The sequence below is a fragment of the Dermacentor andersoni genome, chromosome 11, assembly GCF_023375885.2.
Source record: "Dermacentor andersoni chromosome 11, qqDerAnde1_hic_scaffold, whole genome shotgun sequence".
Lineage (NCBI taxonomy): Eukaryota > Metazoa > Arthropoda > Arachnida > Ixodida > Ixodidae > Dermacentor > Dermacentor andersoni.
Window position 1 is genome coordinate 68,567,114 of NC_092824.1, and position 26,511 is coordinate 68,593,624.

The 26,511-nt window shown below is 48.5% G+C and overlaps 1 protein-coding gene across 1 annotated transcript; it reads right to left on the reverse strand.

Moving 5' to 3' along the window:
• Window positions 1-686: 686 nt before the first annotated feature.
• On the reverse strand, window positions 687-24,945 carry LOC129381638 (endothelin-converting enzyme 2-like). Its single transcript, XM_072285203.1, has 6 exons — window positions 24,924-24,945; window positions 9,861-10,234; window positions 7,347-7,595; window positions 5,356-5,790; window positions 3,152-3,436; window positions 687-692 (listed from the first exon to the last, which is right to left on the reverse strand). The coding sequence occupies exons 1-6, from the start codon at window positions 24,943-24,945 to the stop codon at window positions 687-689; spliced, it is 1,371 nt and encodes a 456-aa protein (XP_072141304.1).
• Between the last annotated feature and the right edge of the window lie 1,566 nt (window positions 24,946-26,511).

Genomic DNA, 26,511 nt, shown 5'->3' on the forward strand with positions numbered 1-26,511 from the left:
CGCTAACAAGCGGCATCGATCTTTGGCGCAATCAAGTACGTCCTTGAGGCCATCGCGTGAGCGGCAATCAATTTCGAGGCACGGAGCGAGAATATTGGGCGCGAGCTGGAAGCGCTGGCGCCCTGCCGTCGCTCTTCAGTTCAAAGTTGGATCACGTGACACCGCTTCGTTTCGGCACAGCACCCGCACGGCTTGCAAGTGAGCCGCCGGATTCTCGCGCAGTGCATCGTTTTGCGGTTTTGTCCAGAAACTCTCTTTGTCTCTTGTTGTTCGTCAGTCGCAGACTATCGTATATGCAGCGGAGAGGTTACCTTAGGGCCCTCGGAACGCTACATATCGAGGGGCTCGTCCCATGGCTGGGATAGTAGCGAGTTTTAGAACGGAGGCCCCAAATGTTTGCGGCCTTCCAAAGAGCTTCACGGGTGTTAGCGTTGGGGCGCGCAGTGGTGGAGAGCTTTTGAATAGGGCTTTGCATTTGCGGATTGCGTCTTACGCTGACAGCGCCACAACGGCGTTGACGAAAAGCTATTAGAAATAATTAAATAAAAATACCACTTTATGATAAGAAGTGTAATTTTGATTTTCGTGTTTAATTACAGTTTACAGTTTATTAGCAGCAAGCAATTAGTTGCGCTTGGTTTTGAGTACCCAACTTTACGTACCTTCACCAGCCAAGCTAAGCTGTGTTAGGCCTACAAGCCATGAAATCGACAAGGGAATTCGAAATCAGCGGCGTCTAATGAATCAATCTCCATAACACACGCTAATTGAGAGAAAGCGACAACCGCAGTCACTTCTCCTAGCTTGCGAACTTCACGCGTTAGCACGAATCGAGTCCAGTTTGGTGCTAGGTTACAGCCGTCGCTTCGGTGGGTGCCGCCATGTTTGCTGACGCAAATATTTTGGGGCAGTCATGCTGCTCCCGCTAAATCAGTGGAATAGCGTGCCCGACGCAATACCCCAATGCAGTCAGCGTCTCGCGCATGCGCAGTGGCTTCGACGCTATTTATTTGGGGCCCCAAACGTTTGGGGCCCCTGTTCTAAAACTCTCTAGTCAATCCTGGATCGTGAGCGCGTCTTGGTCTGTGTTAGTGTACTTGGGGTAAAAAAGCCAGTGCGTCGCGCTAATTTTAAATAGCCTAAGTTTTTTTCTGTATTTGCCATTCTGAACGCAGTATGGCCACAGATCTGTAGTCACGGCGTCGTACACGTTAACTGTGAAAAGATCTGCGTTCACTGTGCGCTGGCTATAACGTCCGCGAGGGTGCTTTGCCCTTGCGAAAGAAGGAACAGTCTTCGGCATGCCTTAACTTCTTAACGGTTATTCGAATACGGAATGCTTAAACGGCGGGGTACTATCCTGGTTGAAACACGTTGGCGGGCTGGTTGGTTTGAATCCGTAGTGTTTTTTTTTTTTTTTTTACGTGCCAAAACCACTTTCTGATTATGAGGCACGCCGTAGTGGAGGACTCCGGAAATTTTGACCACCAGGGGTTCTTTAACGTGCACCTAAATCTAAGCACACGGGTGTTTTCGCATTTCGCCCCCATCGAAATGCGGCCGCCGTGGCCGGGATTCGATCCCGCGACTTCGTGCTCAGCAGCCCAACACCATAGCCACTGAGCAACCACGGCGGGCAATCCGTAGTTGCAAGTAGGGTTTTTCTCCGTGTATCTGTTTCTTTCTACGTTCTCATTGAGTCGCGCTTGCACACACTGTCATGGGGTACTATCACCACATAAAATTAGGTCAATTTATGCGGCATTGCGCAAAAAAAAAAAAGAAAAGAAAAATACATTGCGACTATACTACGATCCCATCAAATTTTCACGATATTTTATTGCCTTTACTGACGTTCGCTGTACCAAAAGCAGAAAACTAGATTGATCCTCCAGCTGACTCATTGCTGAGGAACATCAACCTCGCACCATTTCCAGCCACCGTTCGCGGCCCATGCGCCCAAAATGAATGAGACATAACAGAAAATTGCACTGTGCAGATCAGACGGAAGTTATTTAATTATTTTTTGACCAATCACGTTGCGGCCGCACGTCGAAAAGCAAAAAAAGAACAAAACAAACATTTAATTCGACCTTTCGGCCGGACTGTTATTTAGAAATATGTGGGCTATAAAATTTACAATATTTCCCCTTACAGTAGTTTCCAACCAATCACGTTGCGGCTAAGTAATGCACGTGGTGATACTACCTGCAATATAGATTCATGCAGATATGATGCGGCGTGTAGCATTCCGCGGGCAAATGCGATGACCGAGCTCACTCGACCAAGGGCAGTAAAAGATGCGTGCTAAGCGAAAACCTGTTCGAGCAACAATCCTACCGCACCCGCCGCAGCTCTCGTCACGTGACATTTTCGTGCTGTCAATTGCTTTCCCGCGCAGACTTATAGCACGAACATATTTACCCATCCGAATGCGTCACTATTGAGGTCCCGTGACCAAGCGAGCCGCGACTTTTCTTTCTTTCCTTCTTTCGTTTTTTTTTTTGCTCTATCTAGCGTAAACGTTATGGAGAAGCTAGCGCCTCTGTTAAGTTGCGTAGTGTTTAGTTGCACTACTGCCACTATATACACAGCAAAGTTTGATCAACTTGTGTGAAAGGAGGAAGGATTTTTCCCATACAGCGTACAAGACACGCCGAAAAAATAATGACCGTCACTACGGTGAAAGGACCCGTCATAATAGCGCAGCTGCTGAAAGTTCGAACCCCGTCACGGCGTATTGCACTGTTAAATGTGAGGGGGCCCCTTCTCATATCATCGCATCTTAGGTGCACATAATCGCGTTGAGCATACGACATTTCGCCTCAAAAGCACCCGACAGTTTTGTATTCTCGTTTTCTGCGTTATGGCGAGGATATTACAGTAGTTTGATTGACGTTGCAGATTGACGTTGTATAGGTGAAGCAGGTAGACCGCAACAGTGTAGGCGATAATAATGCTCGAACTCGCAGGACCACCAGGCAGGAGAACGCGTCGATAGTAGGACAATCGATGTGATGGGATCTCAGTGCCCTCGCGCGTTATAGTCACTCGACGCACAACTTTCAAGGTGCCGTGTTTTCTTTTCGCATTCGAACGTAAGAAAGACGATCGCATTCGAACGTAAGAAAGAAAGACGACGGGTGCGCACCGTGAAGTTCTTGTCGGTGGGAAACAATTTAGCGTAAATTTGGTTGAAGGAGAGCTGCTGCTGGAAGACCCGGCCGATGTTCTCGGCCATCGTGTCCACCATCTGGGTTGTGACCGTGCCGCTGCTGTCGTGCGTGAAGCTGAAGAAGAGCGCCCAGCCGAGCAGCTGCTCGGTGAGCTCCATGCAGTCGACCTGCTGCTGCTGCCGGATGCGCGAGGACACTCTCGCGCCGAAGTGCTTGTGCCACATCGTGTTCGTGCGTCGGTCCAGCGCGCGCCACAGCAGCTGCGCCAGTTCGCGCGAGAGGAGTGTCGTTCAGTGGCGCCACTCGGCAGTCGCCCACCAAATGGCCTCCGAGCGCCGCGGGTCTTCGGATCTCGGAGGCCACGCTTACAGTTGCCTACAAGAACTGCTTATAGAGGGAGCTCCGGAGCTGCGACCGCTGCACTCGGCAGGCGAGATTGGGTACGATTAGAGCATTGGCGGAAGAAAAGCGAGGAAGTAACTGATGGTATCGGACGTCATTGCAAGTGCAGGTAATGGTACAATATATTGTAATAAACGAGAAGAAAGGGGGTTAACCGAGGGACCCGATTTTGATTAAGCACTATCTTAAGAAGCCAACAAATATTGACATGAAGGACAACATAAGGGAAATTACTTGCACTTACTAATGAATTGAAGAAATGATAAATTAACGGAAATGAAAATGGATGAAAAAACAACTTGCCGCAGGTGGGGAACGATCCAACGTCTTCGCATTACGCGTGTGATGCTCTACCAATTGAGCTACCGCGGCGTCGTTTTCCCATCCACTTTCTTGGGTATCTATGTTTTCTACTAGCACCCTGGGAGTGTTAGCCAGCGCCACTACTCACAAGCCTTGGCGGTGGATGGGGAACAACCTTTCTGCCGCAGGCGTCACGAGTATACGTGATCTTTTTGGTTGAGGGCAACCGGTCAATAAACCTACGCATGCTACCTAAAAGCATCAGTTGTTGCCGGATTCAGCATATTCAGATTCAGGAGAATTCGGCATATCTTCAGAACATCTGACCTCGAATGAACTACGCAACGACTGCATGGCTGTCTGGGTATCTCAGGCTCAGAACGTTTATTCATTGTCAGCTAGAAAAGCGTGTATTACCAGTTACACCAGTCGGGCATGCACCTGTGAAGCACTCGCAGCAAGTCGACAGAGGTTAGAAAGGAATGTACCCATGATCCCTAGATTAGCGCAATCGAGCGTCTTGGTCCTTTGCTTGAGGAACCAGTGTGAGGCAGATTTAATTACGCGCAGCTTCGGTGATCAAATATTTTTTTTTAGTTGATGATGGGGGGAACAGACATAGGCAGGTTGAGCGGAAACGAAGTGAAGCATCTTAAAGGATGCTCATCGCATTAAAAACCTTAACGCTAAAAACGCTACAGTTAAACCTCGATATGACGAACTCCCATTTAAAGAAAGATTCGATATAACGAAGAAAATTTCCGACTTTACCAGCTTCGCTATACGGAGGTTTAACTGTGTATCTAAACGTAACCCGGTGCTAACCAAGAACACTTTCGCAAGTCACTGTAGTACGGAGAGTGATAAAAAAGGATAGTATTTTAGGATGCCCACAACTTGGTTTGACCAGAATTTCAACGGTGCTGCTCTTCAAACGCGAAGGGTTTCGCAGGAAGACGGAGGTTCGAAGTGATGAAAGTGCTGCTGCTCTGGCGAAGACGAGCAGTCTTGTGAAAACATTGGCTGCAGCGGCATTCGTCGTTTGAACACTTCTCAAAAGGCTGCTCTGTATCAGCGATGTTAATTAGTGTTCCTTCAAGCGCGAGAAGTCCCTCTGCTGAATAGTAGCCAGCTCAACTAGTTGTAGCAACTATTTCTGTTTTTAACGCGTCATCTACAAAAGGTCAGTATCCGTGATCAGCTTTTTTTGTCTAGTTATAGGACGGACCGGCCTGATGCCATTTAAATATTCGTGTTATACAGGTCTAAAAAAAATTTTTTTTTTGCTTCCTGCAAAGTTCGCGCCGTGTTAAAAAAAGAGAGATGTAAAAGGATTTCCAGGCTTCGAAACGTTTAGTCCTAATTCCTAGCTGGAGGAGATTAGGTTAGATTAGGTCAGAAAAAATAAAATCACAGTCGCGAAGACGCAGAGAAAATATTGGGCGGGTGAAGCCCAGACGATCGATCGACTCACCTGCAGGATCAGCCAGCCGAGGTACAAGATCACCTTGTCGTCACCCAGTTCGGTGACGAGTTCGCCGAAACGCGCCAAGTACGTTGGTCCCTTCACGATGACGCTGGTCGCGTCGGTCAGATTGTAGGTCTCATGTAGGTACTCGATCAGCTGCTTCGCACTCGTGGGCCTCATCACGTTACTGAGTTCGGTCAGGTTGGTCAGGTTGGTGCTGCCGTGAGAGCTGTTGGGAAAGAGCAGTTTGCTGAGCACCTTCTGCTCGATGTCGAAGAAGGTGTCGAAACCCACGGCTCCGCCAATTCCATCGGCGTAGGCTTGGCACGCGTTTTCGTAGTAGAGGCGGTAAGTGCTATCGTCGGAGCTGTTTGGGAAGACCAGGGGCCGGTAGCGCAGCCAAATGCGCAGGGCGCTGGCCGGCGAAATGCCGAGGTACACCTGCGGGGTAGGGCACAACGACGGTGTAACTCCATGTTAGTCCATGTTTAGTCCATGTTTTAGACTCCCTGTCTAAGTCGTGAAGTGATTAGGGAAGCTGGTTACTTTCGGAGCTTCCAGAGAATCGTCAAGGAGACCTCGGGAAACAAACTGCGCGTATACGACGTGAAAAGCACAGGGCAGTTGGACACTTTTACAAACATTTATGTTGGAGAATAGCGAAAGAGAACGCAAGAAGTACTAAAGTAAAGCAAACACAAAAGCGAAATTGCAACAGGAACATGATACAAACACGTCCAACTCTGAAACCAATGCGACTACGATATTACAAGGCTAACAGCATGAAATCTTCGCTACCTAAAAAAGAAAAAAATTGTCGACGAAGAAGCTGCTATAACAAAATTAAAGAACTGCGAACTCATTCCAATAACAATAACACCAATAACAACAAGGCGCAGCTTTGTGAGACGTGTCATTGTCGTGTGCCTGCTCACTTATTGTTTCGATATAGTCTTGAGTTGATCAAAGTACGGAATCCATTTCATGAAAGTATTTACTAGTTTGCTTTACTTCATTTGTACCGAAGCCGGCTAAGTACGCCTGCATCTAAAATAAGTGATGCTTTCACTAGGTGCTTCTAAAGAGAAAATCGCAGATGCCCAAGACGCAGTGCGAAGGTCGTTGCATGTGAACCAAGCTTAAGAGGAAGCTTTAGCGCGGGGCCAATTAACTCCGATTTATCCATTGAAATATATGTAAAACGCACAAATGATTTTCTGAGACATCCGCTGGGTCGTTTCGAATGAATTAATTGTTGCCGTCAGAGAGAGAGATAGAGAGAAAGAAAACTTGCGCAACTCTAGGAAGCAATGTTTTGCTTTAGAACCGCAGTTGGGTTTCAAAACAACAGAAGCACGAAGTTTAAAATTGAGTAACCTTGCGCCAGAAAAACAGATATCGCAGTTCTGTAGACTGCATCCCTTGGGAAATAAAGCGGACAAAGTTTGGTATTGAAGAAGTCCCACTTAGATTAGAGAGCAGCGTATATTAGGTTAATTTTGTGTGCTTTAGCTTCGTTATTACGGGCACTTCAGAGAATCTCGATATCTCCCTTTCCGTTTTCTTTATTTGCTTATTTGTACTTGTAAACTCCATACTCCAATTTTCTTTGCAATTGGGAAAAATGGTTATGACATAAATTGAAAATCCGCTTCATGCAGTCAAAAGATCTTAGCTGCTTCTTTTCAATGCAACCATTATTGTCAAAACCGCCGCAGCGATTGCCGAGAAAAATAATTTCTCCGTTCCAATGTGTTCACATAGGAGCTCTCCCCTCCCCCCACGACCCCTCTCCCCCGTACTATAGCTTCCTCTCAACTCTCGCCCTGCTCGTGGCTCATCATCATCATCATCATTGTCATCATCATCATCCTGGTTACGTCCACTGGGCAAAGGCCTCTCCCATACTTCTCCAAGTATGGGAGAGGCTATAAGGCTCGCGCCTACAAGATCACAACTGACAAGAATCGCGTCGCCGCCGGTACGGTATACAGTACCTCGCCGCCGAAATCCTTGACCCTGCTAATGCTGAGCAACGCGGTCATCAGGAAGGAGGCCTGGACCTTGGCGGCAACGAGGTAGGCGTCGGCGTCGCTGGGCCCTAGTCGGGGCCAGTACACGCCAGCATTATTGAAGGCCTCGTGGTACTCTTTCCGTTTGTCCTGGCCTTCCACCAGGATGGTGGTGCAGGTCTGGTAGAAGCGCGCCATCTTCTCGGTCGGCCGCGACTGAGCGCCCACCACAATCTGCCGTGACAAGACAAAGAAAAAAGAAAAAAGCAGCGACTTGAGATTTAATTCGATTCTCCAGCCACTTGTTTCGCGCGCTACGACATGGGGGCGCCCGCACGTCGCCATTACGGTTCACGCGGCGCAGGCCTCGCGTGGGAGGAGTTGGCCGCATTTTTTTTTCCCCCCGGCACTCGTCATACGGGCGTTGCCGCAGGGCTCGTCCGGGTCACCACGTGCAGGGCGAATCGAACGAACGTTTAACGAACGCGCGTAGGTTCATCGCTTGAGTATATACCGAAAAAAAGAAAGAAATAGATAAGGTAAACGAAAACACAATCCGCATATAGAGTACATCCACCCTTCTCAATGCTGAACTAAATCCCAAACTCTAAGAAAAGTTCACACCATTTGCGACTTGCGCCCAAGCAACTAATTGTCAACTGTCTCGCGTGCCTTTCCCCCTCTTAAACGCTACGCACCTGGTACTTCCAGGTTACGGACGGTGTGATTGCTATCAGTGTGACATTTATGCCACGCTTTACAACAAGAAAGCAGCGAGCGCAGAGTTTTCAAAATTCTCGAGCAATACGCATGACGAAAACTTTTTGGCTACAAGATGCGCACCAGAGGGTTGCTTTCTTTTAGAGTGTGTAGCGGCACAACACCTGATGTTGACAGCCGGTTTCCAAAAAAAAAAAAATGCAGAACTGCCTATTTATCGGGTCGTACAGATGCTTTGCACACAGTACCACCTACGTATATGTGGACGAAGGGTTCATTTCTCCAGCTTGGTGAGATAAAAGAAGCTTTTGTTTACTAAGCACATGGGTGCAGACGGTCCGTTGTCTCAACGTGTTATCCTCGATTGCAGCTTCACCTTGTGGCATTCGAAATGTACTACACTTTCATTTTCTCGTCGCCGAGGGCGATACGGCGGGTACCTCTCGCAAAAAGCTTTCTTTATTTTTTGAGAGCTGGCGAAACGAATTGAATAAAGTTTTGACATATAGTGCCGCCTGTATCCAGCTTTAAGTGACATAACAATATTTTAGATTTTCTTTACTGATTCAATACCGAAGAAAAAAAAAAATAAAAGCCGATATCGACGACGGCGCACAACGGGTCTGAGGAGGACAAGGAGTTTTTTTCTTTAATCAAACAAGACTCCAGTTTGATGTCCGGGCGTGAAATCTGCGCGAGTATAATCTAGCCACCAACTGCTATCGTGAGTTATTGTGGTGCTTCCTTTGGGAATATGTCACCAAGCCTAGCTGCTACCGTTTTGAGTTTTCCATGAAACACATTAGGAAAACAGAAACACGGCGGTGCGAATTAGAGAGGAAAGTGGGTAGCCGTTATTCTAATTCTATTCGTGTCGCTCAGTGTCTCTCATATATTCTAACCTACTTGGGTCACTATAGGGAGTCCATGGTCTAATGAACGGAGCATCGGGCTGCTGCGCTGAGGGGGCCAAGTTCGCAATTAACCATCGGGCCAACTTCAGTTGCTGGGCATGGCCCACTGCGTATGTGCCGTTCTTTAGTGAACCTCTTTGACGCCGGCTTTGGTCACTGGGTGTATTCCACTGGGTATTTACCGCTCTTCTAGCGAATCTCGTAGACGTCAACGTTGGTTTCGGTTGGTTCCACGGCGTATGCGCCATTCTTCAGTGACCCTTATAGGGACCGTTGCAATGACGCGTGGAGCGGCGCGCGAGAGACTGTGTACCGGGCAAGCCGAAGGCAGGCGCAGTGGGGACGTCTTTATTCCTCCAGGGTTATAGGCACGGGAGCTCACGCCCGAGCGCGCCAGGTATGAAAGGCAGCCAACGAAGATGGCGATGGCGGCTAGAAGCCTCTTTGATGCAAACTTGAATCACTGGGTACGTTTCGCCGGGTATGCGCCTCTATTCAATGGCCCTCTTGGGCGGCAAGTTTCACTATGTGGCACGCAGTTATGTGCCAATAGGGTCTGTCGCTAAGTTGCTTTGTCGCTGAATCGCATCGCGAGATGCGTTCTGCCGGAATTTTTCATCTTGAATTCAACAGTAGTAGTAGCGAGAATCCCCGCCCGCTGATGGAAGAGCCAACGCTCGAGTACATTAGTTCCACTTACCAGTGGAACATCTTTTTTTTTTCACCTGTGCTCCATTTCCTTAACGTAACACACGGGGAACGAGATTGCGAATGCAATCTGAATGTTCGAAAGACGAGTCGCGCGCCTCCACGTGCAGCGCGCGCACACCGCGATTGAGAGCGCATTGCGCGGAAGAAGCCTCACCCGCAGCAGGTACTTGTTCAGTTTGTCCAGGTACGCGTTGAGGTGCAAGTCGTAGACCGTGTAGCCGCTGTGGTTGAGCGACCAGCGACCGCACACGTGTCGGTAGAAGTTGTCGCACGGCTTGACGCTCTCGTTGCGCGCCTCCAGCAGCATCGCGTTGACGAGCGCGCACTGCTCGGTGTGGCAGTACGCGTGGCCGATCCAGCCCGTGGGGCCGAACCAGGCGGACATGGCCGCGATGGCGACCGCCACCACCAGGACGGCGCTGCAGCAGGCGCAGAGGAGCACCTTCCTGCGCCGCCGCGGAGGCGGGGCCGCCTTCGGCGAGTCTAAATGCGATGGCATCGACAGATCCAAGGCGGGGGGAAGAACAACTGCGGAGACAGAGAGGGAGAGAAGAGGGAGAGAAGAGATTTCAGTTATGGAATAAAAATGAAAATTACAGAGTCTCTTAAGATCTCTCTTAAGAGGTGAACGGCGAAAGCCGTCGTTAGACATGTTGGTCATGTCATAGTAATTAGTAGTCATTACAAGTCATTTCAGTCATTATTAGTCATTACTGTTCATTACTAAGCATTTTTAGTCATCTCTAATGTATTGTGGTCGTTACAAGTTGTCGTTAGACGTATTGGTCATTCATAGTCAGTACTAGTCATTACAAGTCATTAGTAGTTGTTATTAGTCAGTACTAGTCATTATTAACCTCTACCAATCTCTAATATAACGTTATAATTTACTAACTGTCACTATCAATTATTTTTCATTCTTTACTCTGTCTTTAACCTGTCTTTATATGGCGTGATGACGCTTCGGCGGGCGCTCCCGGTGGTCAGGTCTGCTGACACAAAGTTCGCCATGAGCCTAGAAAGGCTTTCGCCTTAAAATCAAAGCCCTCAATCCTGGGGTTCGCCCGTTATACTGCATTGCTTCTCTGATAAATTCTCTCGCGTAAAGCGCGGAGGACGGGATGATTTACAGGTGGCTGTTCGCACATCCCGACGAGGTTCGACAATAAGGCGATGAACAGTATTAGTTGATTCGCTGCAGCTTTTTTTTTTTTTTTCATTCACAGGGCCGACAGCTCAGACAATTGATTTCTTTGGCGCAGACATATTTGTAACTATAACGGACACGAAAAAAAAATGAAGGGAAGAAAAGGTAACAATTGGAATGCAATTTTTCTATGCGCTAATGGGAGTGCAATGCAGAGAAGTAGAGCCAGCGCAATTTAGAGATGCTCAAAACGCATTTCATACCAATTGAAATTGTACAGCTTACTGGGCGAATCGGGCGATTTTTCGATATCCACTGACCTCAACGAAACTTTGAATATACTTTCTCTTTTGCACTTTCATTATCCGTGCCGAACGATACGGCTGCGAGTAATTTAGTTTTCTAGAAAATGAATTTTAAGTATTGGTTGCTGTTCCCGACTCATCCCCACGAATGTGTCTTTTTAATGGCCACCATGCGGTCGTGGCGTCAGAATCTACACCACCAATGCGTCCGGAAACGACGACGACGAAGCTGGCTTCTTTTTCTACGAGACGACGGGCCGACAATCATCGTTTTGACAGACGTGATGATAGGCGCTTCTCTTCGTCTTGCCGAAGCACAAGGCGTTGTTCTGAAATCGTCGCTGAAATCGTCGCTGAAATCGTCGCTGAAATCGACACTGAAATCGACACCGGAATCGACGCTCAAATCGACACTGTCTTATTCGAAAGAGCCGGAAAAGCTGCTTGTGTAGTCAGAAGACATCGTCAGCTTCGCTTTCTTGGCGTTAGCACCATGTCTACTGCGTGTTTAGCACGCGTTGTGCGTGTTTACATCGTGGTGCTGTAAGATATGACGTCATCGACTCATCGTAGACGTCACGCGGAGGAGCTTGCCATTTCAATTTTGGTACCTCGTTTATGGGTTATATAAAATTATTGACTAGTTTCTAAGCAAACTGAACCACCCTACCGGTGACAGGACTATCAATACCATTTGAAAGTGACACTATCCTAATATGATCAAAAAATCGCTGGACTGGCCTTTAACCATGCGAACAGACAGTGGTGCCAGAAAAAGCGTATGAAAAAAGAAAAGTTATTATTTTTATTTGACATTGCAGCAATAATGACGGCAAGGGAAATGAAATTATATGGAAAGATAACGTGCCGCTGGTGGGTACTTGTGCATGCGTACGATATCAACCATGCGATCCGTTTGAAGTGCCAGTGGAGTGCGGCACTGTCGGACGCGTACCCTTCAGGAGCTGAACCCGTCTCCGAAAGCGTGGTTGGCGTTACGGTTGCCAACTATCGATCGTGCGAAGTTGGTAAGGCGTTAAGTCGGTAAGTCGTTTTGCCCTACCGTGACGTCGTGACTTACAACACACACACACACACACACACACACACACACACACACACACACACACACACACGCGCGCGCACACGCACACGTTTGTTACACGAGTAGCTAAACAGACACAGGTGTGTGCAGCTGACATCCGATAGCCCTCGTCTGTCTAAGCAGCATTTTTATGGCGTATGAAAATATTGACACATTTCTTCATGACTTTAGGAAGTACTCGTTAAAAAAATTTCTCCTATTTGTTAATTTGATAGCATTCCTCTTAGGTAATTACTCTATGGGCTCTTACTTCTCCGAAAACGCAGCAAATAAATTATTACGCTACCTTCTCATACTAACAGCTCAATACGCATGCCAATTGCATTATGGCTTTGGACGTGGAAGAAAAAAAGAAGGTTATTGACGCCACCGAAACCTGACGTGGTGGTAGCATGTAGATGAGTGTGTGTGCACGGACGCATGCGGGCATGCACACGGATGTGCACACGGTCTTTCATTTTAGTATTTCGCGTGGGAGAGTGATAGTTGTTACAGGTTAACAACGAATACAACTGCTTGTAATTGTAAAATTACCCAGTTACCCGGAGGCTCTATACTTGTGCTACAAATTTCGGTTTACAGAGAAGCTGTTTATGCGGACCCCGGCTGTGCCGTCGTGGTCGGACTTCGCTAAAGCTATCATCATCAGCAATGGCTCGAGCGTTGTCGTCGTCTTTCCACAGCTGGCTCCGCTGCCGCTCGTCATTCCAGCGCACAACTTCACTTCTGTCGTCGTAATGGGGAGGCCGCGTTTACGGGGGTATGAGCCATCGCCTAAGGGGGCATGAGCCATTCGTTGTCTTACGTGACGGACTGATTTAATTTTGAAGCAATTTTGAAGAATCGCAAGCGGCAATGGCGGGAGGGTGCTGCTAACCACGCCACCGAGCAAACTCGAGACATCGAACGCAAGCGACAACGGAAGTCTGCGGGCATACCGTCCCTGACGTCGTTCTCTCCGTCGCAGCCGAACGTGTATGCAACGTCATTCAGAAACGCAAAGACGTCAATTGTCAAACCAATCCAACCGATCGTCAGAACTACTGCAGCGCCCCTACCTCCAGTGGTGGGCTTTGCGCCCAGTGTACGGAGATTTGGATTAGTGGTTCCGCGCATTCCATCCCAGGTATACAGCTATGGGAAGACCACGAGTAGTGGTCTTCCCATAGCCGTATACCTGGGATGGAATGTGGACCTCCAACGTCATCGTCGTTGGATGTCCGACTTCCAACGGCTCACGCTCACTGATTGCGCCACATTTTTTTTCTTTCACATTTATGTTGCATGCAAACTTCACCTGTAACCACCGTGAACACTGCCTCCCGCACATGAATCGAAAAGTAGTTTTTTTTTCACTTTTTATTTCTTTGTCTGGTGTTTCTGTTCGGTTATTCTGTGCCGCGATCATCCCCGACCAGACGACTTGTCCCTCCTGAGGAAGAAGCTGCCTACCGCGAGCATCAGCGCGAGTTTGCTCATGAATGGGCTCGTCGTCGTAGGGCCTGTCTCACGCGCAAAAAAAAAAGAAAGAAAAAGAACGAAAAAAAGGAAGAAAAAAGAAAAACAAAGACACTGGGAGAAACGCACAAGCATGCTCACAGCGCGAAGCACGCAAAAGCGAAAATGAGGTGAAAGAATGGGGAAACAAAAATATATAGACTGCTTGAGAAGTTTGACTTGCAGGGTGTAACACTCGGCTGTAACACAGCTTCGCCCTTCGACGATCTCCACGGACTGGAAGGGGCGGTCATTTTTGTTTCCTCTGTTGTTTACCTGGAGCTCATCGAGTGCAGTTGCGGGAGCTTTGCAGCCCTACTTTTTCAGCGCCGCTGAGGCGAGGTTTCTTACCCGGATCGCGTGGTTTCGTGCCCTGCTTCCCGCCTTTAGCAGCAGAGCCTGCCGTCTGACCCCTGCAAAGACCGCGCGCGAAGCGTCAGCCGCTAATGTACTCATAAGAGCACGGACACTTGTTTTTCGAACTGGCACAACTAACGAGCAATCGGACGAACAAACGACGTTTCGGTTGCCATACCTTATTCGTACCTTGTACCCTGTATGGTGACCCAAACAGCGCGCGTCAGCAATAGGAGGTATGACGTCATCGTCGTTGGACGTCCGACTTCCAACGGCTCACGCTCACTGATTGCGCCACATTTTTTTTCTTTCACATTTATGTTGCATGGAAACTTCACCTGTAACCACCGTGAACAATGCCTCCCGCACATGAATCGAAAAGTAGTTTTTTTTTCACTTTTTATTTCTTTGTCTGGTGTTTCTGTTCGGTTATTCTGCGCTGCGATCATCCCTGACCAGACGAGGTCTCGTCAAACCCTAAATTTCCGAATTTTTTAGAAGTTGTGAAAACGCTACCGCACGCTTCTCACATGTTTAGCTAATTCACAATATTCAGCCAACAAGAACCGTAGGGAACGCATGGCTCCCATCGCATGGCTTTTTTTGGTTAGAATGTTATTTAGATGGATTTGCATAATTGGTTGTCTAATTGGCAGATCGAATAATTTTCAAAACGCATGCCTCTGTAGTAAAAGCAACCGACAGAAAATTACGTAATTATCTCTAGTAATTTTAAAAAGTATTTCGAAAGAATTTCGTGAAACACCCGGTAAATATAGTATACACACACGAATCCGGCAAGGTAGTGGGCGGGAGGACGGCCGCTGCGGTGACTCAACTGATAGAATATTGTCGCACGAGTAATGCAGACTATGCGGGTTTGGCTCCCACCAGCTGGAAGTTACCTTTTCGCCTATACTTCAGATTTTTGTTATACATCAGCGCGAAACAGATAACGACGAGACATGCCGACCCGTCGGGGTTTGCTCAGTGGCTTTGGCGTTGCGCTGCTAAGCACCAGGTCGCGGGATCGTATCCCGGTCGCGGCGGCCGTCATTTTGATGGGGCGCGAAATGCAAAAAACGTCCGTGTACCGTGCATTAATTGGGTGCGCGTCAAAGAACCCCAGGGGGTCAAAATTAATTGGCAGTCTCCCACAACGGCGTACGTCATAATAGACAGTTTTAGTATAGCGTAAAGCAGCAAACGCAAAGAGTTAGCGTTAGCGTTGCGTGCACCACACTGCGCATGCGCTATACGTAAACGCTGCTGGAGCTCTTACGTACGTACGCTATTTTCAGGATTTAGCGTTGAACGCTAACGCACGCAAGGGGGAGCCTTACGTACGGCAAGATGGCGGCGCCAGTCGAAGTGAGAGCAGCCCGCTTCGGATCTATCGAGTCGTCTGCCTGCACTGCTAGGCTCTATCCTTCCCCACTAATGCTCGTGTTCGCCTTAGATTTGTGTGATGATGCTTCGGCAGCGGCGCACAGGTGACAAATGGGCGTTGTTTGCGATATACGTCCTCGATTAGCCGAGCAGTAGGCTTAACTAGAAGGTTTGCTAATGTTTGCTCATGTTTGCTGTATCCGCCTCGAGATGGCGCCCAAGTTTATTTCGCTCTAAAGCCCCTCAATCTCCCAAAGTAGCGCCATTCGCTTCCCTCCTCCTCCGCTCGGCGCGGCCTCGACGGTGGCGCCGCCGGTGGTGGGCCTGCCGTAGCAGACGACGGCTAACACGCTACGGCAGAAAATCCGCAGAAAAGTTCGTTCGAGCCCTGCGGAGCAGTTTTTTCAATCGAGATATTTCTTCGTCAGTCGGTAACTGGCCTTTAGAATTTCGTATTAGAATTGCGGAAGAAATAGAGAAAATGACCATTATTCAAGGCGTATTTAAGGCGTAAAGCGCGCGACGTTGAGAGTTCGTGTTGCTGAAACACGACGCAAGCACGCGGTGTACTCAAACACGCGCGTAATTACCAAAGTTTCAGGTGTTAACAGCGTGAAAGTATGTGTACGTGGTTTCGTAGGTTCATTCACGTACCTGCAGGACACTTTTGTTCGGTCGGCACGTGAGAGATTCCGGCTGTGTGCGGTCAGCAATGCCTGGCAACAGGGCCGTTTTTTCATTGCGGGGTGCTTTGGTAATCGTGACGATATATTGTTTTTTTTTTACAAGTACTGCTTCAGGAGGGCACATGTAATGGTTAACGGAGGCCTCTGAAGAGCACGTAACATTACACTAATGCAGGCGTCGCAGGGAGTGTTCGCATACAAAATTGGCTGTCCGCGATCTTATACCCCCTTGGCATGCACAGGCTTCGGCGAGCCCCATCCAGCCCTGGTTCTAGCTTTGGTGTTCCCGTTGCCGCTTTGGTGCCCTGGAGGCGCCGTCAATAATACGAAATAATGACAAGTTGTTACACTAGTAAATTAAATTTATTGAAGAAATACAATCGCGCCGAGGCGCCAACTTCTAAAGCAGCGCTAGCGCGCGAGTATTATGAAACGCCAACGAGGAATTTACCGGCCCACGTACGACTCTACGATCAAAGTGCACGTTAAACATCCCCAGGCGAGCTAGAGAAAGTTATCCGGAGCCATCCACTACGACCTCCATCCTAGCTTTAGTCGCTTCGGAACGTTAATCACGTCAGTCCGCCTGCCGTACTTTCGTCGCGCAGGCCCAACAATGGAGGTCGGCGCGCGCTGGAAAGAAAAAAATATACAAAAGCGCGGCGCCTGCTCCGCGCTGGAAAGAAAAAAATATACAAAAGCGCGGCGCCTGCTTCCACGTGACACAGATTGGCCAATGGGGGAGCGGAGGAGGCTGGGGTGACAGGAAGCGTGGAGAAGGACGCGCCAGGGTGAGCGGGGTGGCGGAAAGATCTAAGAATGGCGCTACTTTTGAAAAATTGAGGGGCTTTATTTCGCTCGTTCGCTTGGTGTAAAGCCGCATGTGAAGCCGATGCATGTCATGTTTTCCGCGGCAAAACACAGTAGTGTGGTCGGTGCTGTGGTCACAATGCGTGTGCGTTTTACCAACGACGACGATATGAACCTCGTGAAGGAAGTTTTCGCCTTGAACCCATTCGGATGGACGTCAAGGTGGGCGTCCGTTGCGAAAAATTGGAAAGAAGTGGGAAATCCGCTTTCTGGAAGCGAAATTGCCGGCGAAACGTCCCCTCCGGTATAGCTTCGACGTTTAGTGGATCTTGAGGACACGTATAACCTGCGCGGTCGCTCTCATTCCCGAAGCATGAGGGCGTCTATGTCATCCCAAATTAAAAAGGACATGTAATATGGGTCCCACAGAACACTCGATCGCGGCATGCCAAGATTAATCGGTGTGTTTCGCGACTCTCGACAAAACAGCGCTCAAACCAAACGCCTACATGCGTAATTAACGCAGCGACTGCGGCTTTCGATAAGCTTGACTTAGGGACACACTTGCGGATTCGGCATTGGATAAGCTCGAAATTTCGTGTGGATTTGGCTTTCCAGTACTTTGTGTTTTTACATCTAGATGGCGCTGTATTTGTTTGCGTTAAAGTTAACGCTTTTCTCCGTTCCGCTATTCTAAAACACTACCTTGTGCCGCGCAGTGCAGTCTTTCTTTGCGTTAGCGTTGCGTCGCACGCTAACGCTAACGCAAGGATTTTACGCTATACTAAAACTCTCTAATCAGATTGTGGTTTGGGCACGTAAAACCCCAGAAGTAAAGAAAAAAAGAAAGAAAAACCACGGTGCCCTTCCACTCTGTGCAGAAGGATGACCAGCGGAGCTGTGTATGGGGGCCCCTTAATGGCGAGCTGCACCTCCACCGCAGGGCTGCCCGGCATTACACTATCTTCGGGATCGGCGCACGAATGGAGAGTTTTGTGCCTACACACGGACGCGATCCTGGGGGAACTAGCGCTTAACAGCTTCGCTTTAAAACAAGAAAAAAAAAAAAAAAACGACGAGTCATTCTTTCACTCGACAGGGCGTGTGCCTTTTCGGTTTTGTTTTGCGCTCTGTTTTGTGCTAAGGTACTTTCAAAATGCGGTGCCATTTCGGCAAAACTACGGCCTTCGTTAACCTTCCGCACTCTTTTCCCAACTTCATTGTCTGTCGCCCTAGTGCGATTGTCCCTCACTCACGAACCACCTTCTCTCCGCCCTCCCCCATCTCCCCTCCCCTTCAAACAAACAAACAAACAAACAAACAAACAAACAAACAAACAAACAAACAAACAAACAAACAAACAAACAAACAAATCTCGCTTCTCGCTTTTGGTTGTTCTTCTGTGGTTCCTTACTTGCGCGATGTGCCTGGCTTGTCTCGACCAGTCGGCGAGCCAGCGCTTTTGGGCGAGCCGCCCGTGAATGGCGATTGCGCTGACGGGGCCCCGGACTGCGTCCCCGTGCCCGGATGGAGCTGCTTCGGAAGCCGCTGCCGAGCGCAGTTGCGTAAGCCACGATGAATCGGCAAGGAGTTGTCGTTGATACAGCAAAACGGTTATGGCGTCAGTCAAGCGTCCATGGCCCCCCAGTGACAAATAACTGCAATATCTTGCAATGGCACGCGCTATACCGGAAGTCAAACATTTTCAAGCGAAGGTTGTACTGCCTCAACTCGTGTCGGCTTCGGTGTTGTACGAATAAAAAACTCGAGCGCGGGTGAAAATAAAAATTGCTTGTCGGGCTGCGGATTAAGAACCACCGACCTCAAGGTTGTGAGACCACCACGATAATCGGTTAATGCACTGTCGATTCGTCATACGCACCCTTTAACGCGGGGTTTTATATGCATGGAGAAGTAGACGCAGCGCAAGGCGGGAGCCAATCACAGGCGTCCCCTCTCTCCGGATGAGGGAAATGGTGCGATCGCGTGTTCGCTTGCCTCGCGCCCGCCGTTTCCCGCCAGTTCCGGCGCGACAGTCAGATGGGGAGGCTGCGTTTGTTTCCTGTCGAAGAGCAGGCTGCGTTGAAGGAACAGCAGCGGGCCGCGCGTCGTGCGTTTGGCCGAAGAACAGGCGGCGTTTGATGAACGCCGCCGGGAACTCGCTCGAGAAAGGGCTCGTTATCGACGCGCCGACCTAGCCGTGAGGGAGTGCGAAACTGAGGCGTTACGACAATGAAGCGCCTCGGATCCCGAGCTTCGCTTGCACCCTTGTTCCCGGTAGGGGTAATTTTTGTTTTTTCGTTGCGTAGTGGCGATCGTGATGCCTTCGTACTTTTCACTTTATTTCTTATTCTTTTCGTTTTTAGGCATTCTATAAGCTACGTTGTTGTTTTTTTTTAAATAAAAGATCAGTTGCGTGCCTGCGCATGTCCTGCTTTTACTTCTTCCTGTTTTTCTCTCAGTAGCGCTGCCGCCATAAAATGAAGTTCGTGTTCTTGTTTAGATTATTTCAGCCAATTCGCATACAATTCCCTAGAGGGACCTCGCTAAAGCACAAGCGCATACTTGACCAAGCCACGCTATGCAAGAGCAAGGGCAGCGGGTTCATTATCTCAACGCTACAACAGTTATACAGTATACATTCCTGAAGCACTCTTCTTACGACTGAAATCTTATAGCAAGACGGAACAAAATTATGTGGCGTACCATGCGTTTTATGTTTAGGCCAATATTAACATTGTAAGGCCCTATGTATAGTAGTGTTTTTAGCTGCACCAAATATTTGAAAATTGCCTGTGACAGGTAGCACCAATTCTAACCTTTGATCTAAATTGTTCGACGAGGTGATCATTACGTATATGATAAATCGAAATGCTTAATTGAATATCTAGCATAATTATTCTAATTACTTCGTTAATGATTTTACGGCACGTATTTGTAGCTAGTGAGCATGCGAGAGGTATCGACTTGGCACGAATTCTCAGCTAAAAAAAAACTAAAAAAAAATTAAGTTGTGGGGTTTTACGTGCCAAAACCACTTTCCGATTATGAGGCACGCCGTAGTGGGGGACTCCGGAAATTTCGACCACCTGGGGTTCTTTAACGTGCACCTAAATCTAAGTACACGGGTGTTTTCGCATTTCGCCCCCATCGAATTGCGGCCGCCGTGGCCGGGATTCGATCCCGCGACCTCGTGCTCAGCAGCCCAACACCATAGCCACTGAGCAACCACGGCGGGTGAATTCACAGCTGTACGCCAGTTTCGAGATAATGTGTTTTCAAGGTGCCGTCCTATGGCATGCATTGGCGTTTCGGTTACTTTTGTGCTTCATCGCATAAAACAGCGTTATTCTAAAAAACACACACACAAGTGTAACGACTGCGCATTTTTACGTTAAGTGTGACGGCGCATATCTCGATGGCGATGCCGTCCTCAGAATTCGTTATGCCCATCAAGTCTGCTGCTCGCCGATAGATGATAGGTGAGTGGTCTTACCATCACAGCAGCCAGCTTCTTTTGCTGCAGTAGAGAGAAGAGAACGTCACGTGAGATAGAGAGATAATGGTAATGGAGAGTCGAAAAGGCGGATGAACATTGGAAGAAAGGAACTAAATTGATTACACGCATCGACAGTGTATCGCACGGTCGCTGTCTCGCAGTTGCGAGGCAGCGCTCGATTTGCGTGTTTTTTTCCGTTCGCCTGTGTTCAATTTGCGCCGCTTTTCGCCATGTGCGTATGGAAGGCCCGCTTTAGAAAACTGCGAGGGATGTCGGAAATAGAAAACTGCGATGGAGGTCGAAAGTGAGTGTCCAAGCACTCACTTTGTTTGATCTCGATTGTTTATTATTTATGCTCATCGGGACACCAAGCGTGACGTCTTCCTGGGGCGCTCGGTCACGCAGGGCAGCCCTCCTGCGCCGCTCCAACGAGCACGCACAGGGCCGGCGTACAAATTGACCGTCGCTCCAGCGAAACGTCACGAGTGACGTCATCCGCGCAGGAGCGAGCGCGTCCCCGAAAATGATCTACCAGAAAGCTTCGGGACGGGGCGCTTCGGCCATTTGCGGAAACGCACGCAAGACGGCAGAGCGTTCCGCAGGACGAACACATGGCGACTGCCTAACGCTGTGGCGCCATCTGGCGTACAGAAATCAACGCACATTCGTTCGTACAGCGGCGCCATTTGTCAGGCGTGGCCGCTACAGAAGAGGCGATACGTCATTTGTGGTGACTAAACGTCGCCAACACGTTGTCGCCCAAAAGAGATGAGACTAAGCGGAAGCCGCTTTTACCGTTCGTGTGTTGTGTCGCTACGAAGGGCTAATAACAAGGCCAGCATTCGGATCGAAGTGGGTGGCCTCGGTGCCCGCGGTGTCGTTGCGCTAGCCACGCACAACTAGCAACGCTAAATCTAAGTGTTAGCGTTGTTACACGTATCGCAAGACTCCTAATAGCGTTCTTCAGTCCTTGCTACTTGCTGTCCGCCATGACAGCCAAGAAATAAATGGTAAATACAGCCATCGCTTAGTCCCATCTCACGCCGAGTATAAAGTATCACCGATGTTCTTGTGATTATTATTGATCAGCTATTTCTTTTGACGCTGCCGGGCCTAGAGATACAACACTGAACTGGTAAAGTGTCAATTTTTACATGTCAGGTGACGCCAGGGCGTTAACGTTGGCGATGCGCTGGCGATTAGGAACGCCCTAAACAGCAGGCTTGTGCCAACACCACCTAGATAGCACAATACCTTTTTCACTCCGATCCATGACGTCATGTTACTGGCCCGGCTAATATAGAATCTAATGGGGATGTTCCCGAGTAGGCAACGGGGATTTTTACGTCACCTCTTTCATCACGCCAGCCTTGTGAATGGAAATTTCGGGCCAGTAGCGTGACGTCATGGATCAAAGTGAACAGGCTTTTTGCTGTCTAGGTGGTGTTGCCTGTGCACCCTGCTTTATGACATGCTACTTGGAACGAAGTTTTCATTGCCCAGCCCGGTTTGGCGAAAGCGGTGATGTAAAAAAACACCCCGGCTTAATTACTTGGTATCCCCGTTAGATTCTGTGGCTCTCGGGCAAGGTAGCATGACGTCACGGATCGAAGTGCACCAGCCTTGTGCTATCTAGGAGGCGTCGACTAAACGCCCCTGATTCCTGACGTCATCACTAGTTTGATTCTACGCTCTAGCACGGCATGCAACCCGTAAGGGGGTGGTTTAGTGGCTGTGACGTTGAGCTGATGATCTCGAGGTCGCGGTTTGGACCCTGGCCGCGATCGGCTGGGCATGGGCCAATACCGGGCGAAATGCAAAAACGCTCTTGTAGTTATATTTCAGTGCACGTTGAAGAGCCACTGGTGGTAAAAATTAATCGAGAGCACCCACTATACAGGGCGCCTCATGATCAGATCGTGATTTATGCATGTGAAAAACAAGAATTTATTTTGTTAAGCACGACATACTATGACGGTATGCTAATTAACGTTGCTCTGTCGACGTGGCTATACCGCGGTTCTGTGGAGAAGCGGAACGTGCGCAAAGGGCCTAACGTATCGCGCGAAGCTGAAATTCTGTAATAGAGTCATGCGCATGCGCGGTTTCAGACCCGCTAGGTTCTGCTAACATAGCCCATAGAGAATATGCGTCATCGTAACTGTGGTCTATGGACAACAAGCGCTGAAGCTTCTCGCAGCAACAGCAGCGCCGTGGCACACACAGCCTAGCGAGTGGTGCACACAGTTAACAGTAGCAAAGGCTGTTACTGTTTCGCATTAGCAGTTTCACCACTCTCATTGACATACGTGTGCCCAGCTTCTCACCTGTTTGGGCACCCACGCTCTAGAATGTCACAGCGGATGCGCTCCTCGCAAGATGCACGGCCATGGACAGAACTTGGCTGGGCGCATCGGGCTCTAGCTATAACGTCCACGAAATCGCGTGTCTAGTATCGTTAAATATGTAGTGCCATCTTCGTGCCCCCTGCCCTCCCACCCTACCGGACGGTGTCAGCATATTTTAGTTGCGCACTCAAACTGTCGTAACGCCTCCTGACCTCCCGCGTTGGTTCCCCATAGCGTCGGCAGGCAGCATATGTACCGGCGGTACGGGAACCTCGTACCATGGAGCTTTATGCAGTAATTACTAGAGGGAACCGTGGCACTAGTGTCTATACGGTAGCTGCGAGCAGGGCCGGTTCATCCAGCATGTGAATGATAGTACGTGGATTTGGCCAAACTTTGTCCTTCTGGCTTTAAACGGCTTCGTGACTTTGTAAACTTATCATTTTCAAGGAAGTACTGCGTTATAAACAATTAAATATTCCTTAGTAACATTGTCGGGCAGCAGGGTTCGGGCACAGGATCTCTATAGCACCATTACGCCATGGACGCGTGGACAAGGGCAACCGCTGCAATTAGCATCGATTGCGCATGTTCACAGAGTCTAATTGCCTTCTGCATTAAAGAAAAGTCTAGATTACCTTGTAACAAACTAAGCCACAAGAACTTCCCTCTCAGGGTGCTGTTCCGTGCTCTGCTAACGTTCTCCGACGATGCCGGTCTTGCCGACCGTCTTTGAGCTTGTCCCTTGACGCGCCTACGCATCCTCTGTTGTCGCTGCGCCTGCCACCCCACCTTTGACTCCCATCCCCCTTGTGCGGTGCCGTTGAGGTGTCCTCCATTGAGAGACAGTTACCGCGCTGCACTTAGCCCCACCTTTCACGCCCGCAATCGAGAATATCTCTCCCACAAGAAGAGATATTTCTAGCCGCCACCAGCGAGGCCGCCTACCTCCCGCTCCACCTTCTTCCGTGCGTTGCGACCGTGCATCGTCTTGGCTGCCCTCGGCGAGCTCGCTGTGAAGAAAGGCTTGAGAAAATCGCAGCTCGGAGCGAAGAGCACGTCTATGCGATGAGCGGACCGTTCTTCTTCTGGCTCGTGGGTCGCGCGGGTCGCGGGGTCCTGATGTCGATTGCGATGGTGACCTCAAAGACTGTGGATCCGTGCCCGTTATCGGGTGGTGGCCCAGATAATTGGACGGCACAGGCAAAACTAGAACGGACTTTCGAGTTTGAAAGAACAAGATAAAGAGATCAAATAAAGTGATTGAAGAAACGAAATGCTTGCACAGTGTACTTGTAGCCCACTCCTGAGTCAAACTGCTCATGCTGGTAGTAACCAATAAAAAAAGATTAAGCGTGTGATTGAGAGCTCAGCAAGGATGAAATGATACACTTGTGCTTTTGAATTAAATTGAATAGAGAAAATTACAACTATGGTAGGGATAAAATAATAGAGGAACAATATTATTAACAAATAGCTTGGTGAAGTAGGTACCGGAAGCAGTGGTGGCGTGAATAATGGCGCTCAACAATGACATGTATCCAGGGTACTGGCATGACAATATCTTCTACCTTGTTAACGCGAATAACTTTCTTTGCCTTCTTCAGACACTTTGAGTCTATCTGTCTAAACTCTTACGCCGACACAGTGACCTTAATTATCTACTAGCTCGGGCCACTAGGAATGCGCTCGTGGTCGTGGTGCCGTCTTGTCCTGTCTTGTATCCTCAACAGTGGCACATACCCATTATGGGGGACTGGCCAAGAAGCAGGCGGTTTTCCTTATGCTTAGAAGTAAAGCGAAACTACATTTGAATAGTGGAGCGTGGGACGATACAACTGTAATTGAGAAGTGTAATGAAAATATTGTTAAGAATTTCGATAAAATAAGTTAACGTAAAGATGCCGTCGCGGTCGTGCCATCGCCGCCACTTCGGCTTCGTCATCTCACTCTTGCCATATCGCCGTTCTCAAGCCGTCGTCGTCATGCAGTCGTCATCATCCCGTTGTTGTCATGCTTTATTTTATTATCGTTTTATTATCTGTAAGCGATAAATTTCGAATCGCTAACTCACCGTCCTTTTTTTCCACGTTCATCTTAACCATCATATCTAAGGCTATCTCTCCATTGTGGGCATGCGCCCATGACCTGGCCTAGAAAGTCTCCCGATGCGGTAAACAGTGGATTTTCCTGGTTTCCCTGAAGTGTGGGCCGTCTGAGAAGCTGAGCTTATATTTTCACTATCTATTCAGCAAGGACGATCTAGTTGCTTTTTTTTCACGCTGCGAATGACAAGCTAAAGGACGTCCAACAAGGCCACTTGTCAAATGACTCTGGCAAGACCCGTGCCTAGTTATAGCAGGTGCAACAAGGATGTTAAGTCAAATTGCTACTGTACTGACACGCGGCGACCTTTACGGCAGCACATCATTTCCCGTTTTTAAATTTAGTCCTGGACGCAGACCAGATTTCAGCTGGCACAATGCTGTTTTTTTTCTTTCAAGGACGACCTTGGGGATTCAGCCTCGTTCTGACAGTTGCACTCAAGTAATTTTCCGTCTTTCTAAGTGGCGTACGTATGGGCTAGAAGAGCATGCACGTTTTTTTTTTTCATCAGCCTTTCTTTCCTCAAGTTTACCGCTATCAGTGATTCTCAGGCTTATCTCCCCACGAACCACCAACGAGCGTACAGTGAACTTCTAAAACTAATTTAGAATGTTTCTCAGTGGTCTAAGCATGTTCAACAAGCAACATACAAGCACAATTACAGATTCCAGCAGAACTTTTTGTTGGGCTAGTTGGTGCATATTACTGAAGTACTATAGCGCCAAACAGACGACACAAGAAGCTCGTCCCTGTCTCTTCTTCTTGTGTCGTCTGTTTGGCGCTATGGTACTTCAACAATTACAGATGTATGACAACGCTCGCCGAACTGCATTCTGAGGCGTTTCTACGTCCCAGTCACAATAACTTCTTGTTCAGAGTGCCTGTCTTTGAGAACGTAGAGTTACAAAAGTTACAATGAATTCTGGCTTCATACATCTAATTCCGACCCAGTTCGCTTCGTAAAACGTGAATTTTTTTTTTATGAAACTGTTTATTAACCACTTTGTGGAAGGTATAAATGCCACACCATCTAAATTCGGAAGTTTTGGAAGGGTCTCTCCAGCATTCGTAGTTCGATTGTCACTGTAATTGGCACTATATGTATACCTAATTCAAAAAAAAAGAGAGAAAAAGAAAATGTGTTCGCTATATTCTACCCCATTTCTCGTTCACGTTTTTCTGAACGGTTGTTTAGCGAATGCTTACGTACATTTAGCGGATTCTAGCTGATATTTAGCATTGGTAAGTGAAATGTTTGCAAGAGTAATTGATGACGCTTTGTTAAATCACCTCCTATCAAAACCTTAACTGCCCGCCGTGATAGCTTAGTGGCTATGGCATTCCTCTTCACAGGTCGCGGGTTGCATTCCGGAAGCTGCTCCCGCACTTCAATGGGGGCGAAATGCAAGAACGCTCGTGTACTTAGATTTCATCATCATCATCATCATCAGCCTGGTGACGCCCACTGCGGGGCAAAGGCCTCTCCCATACTTCTCCAACTACCCCGGTCATGTACTAATTGTCTCCATGTCGTCCCTGCAAACTTCGTAATCTCA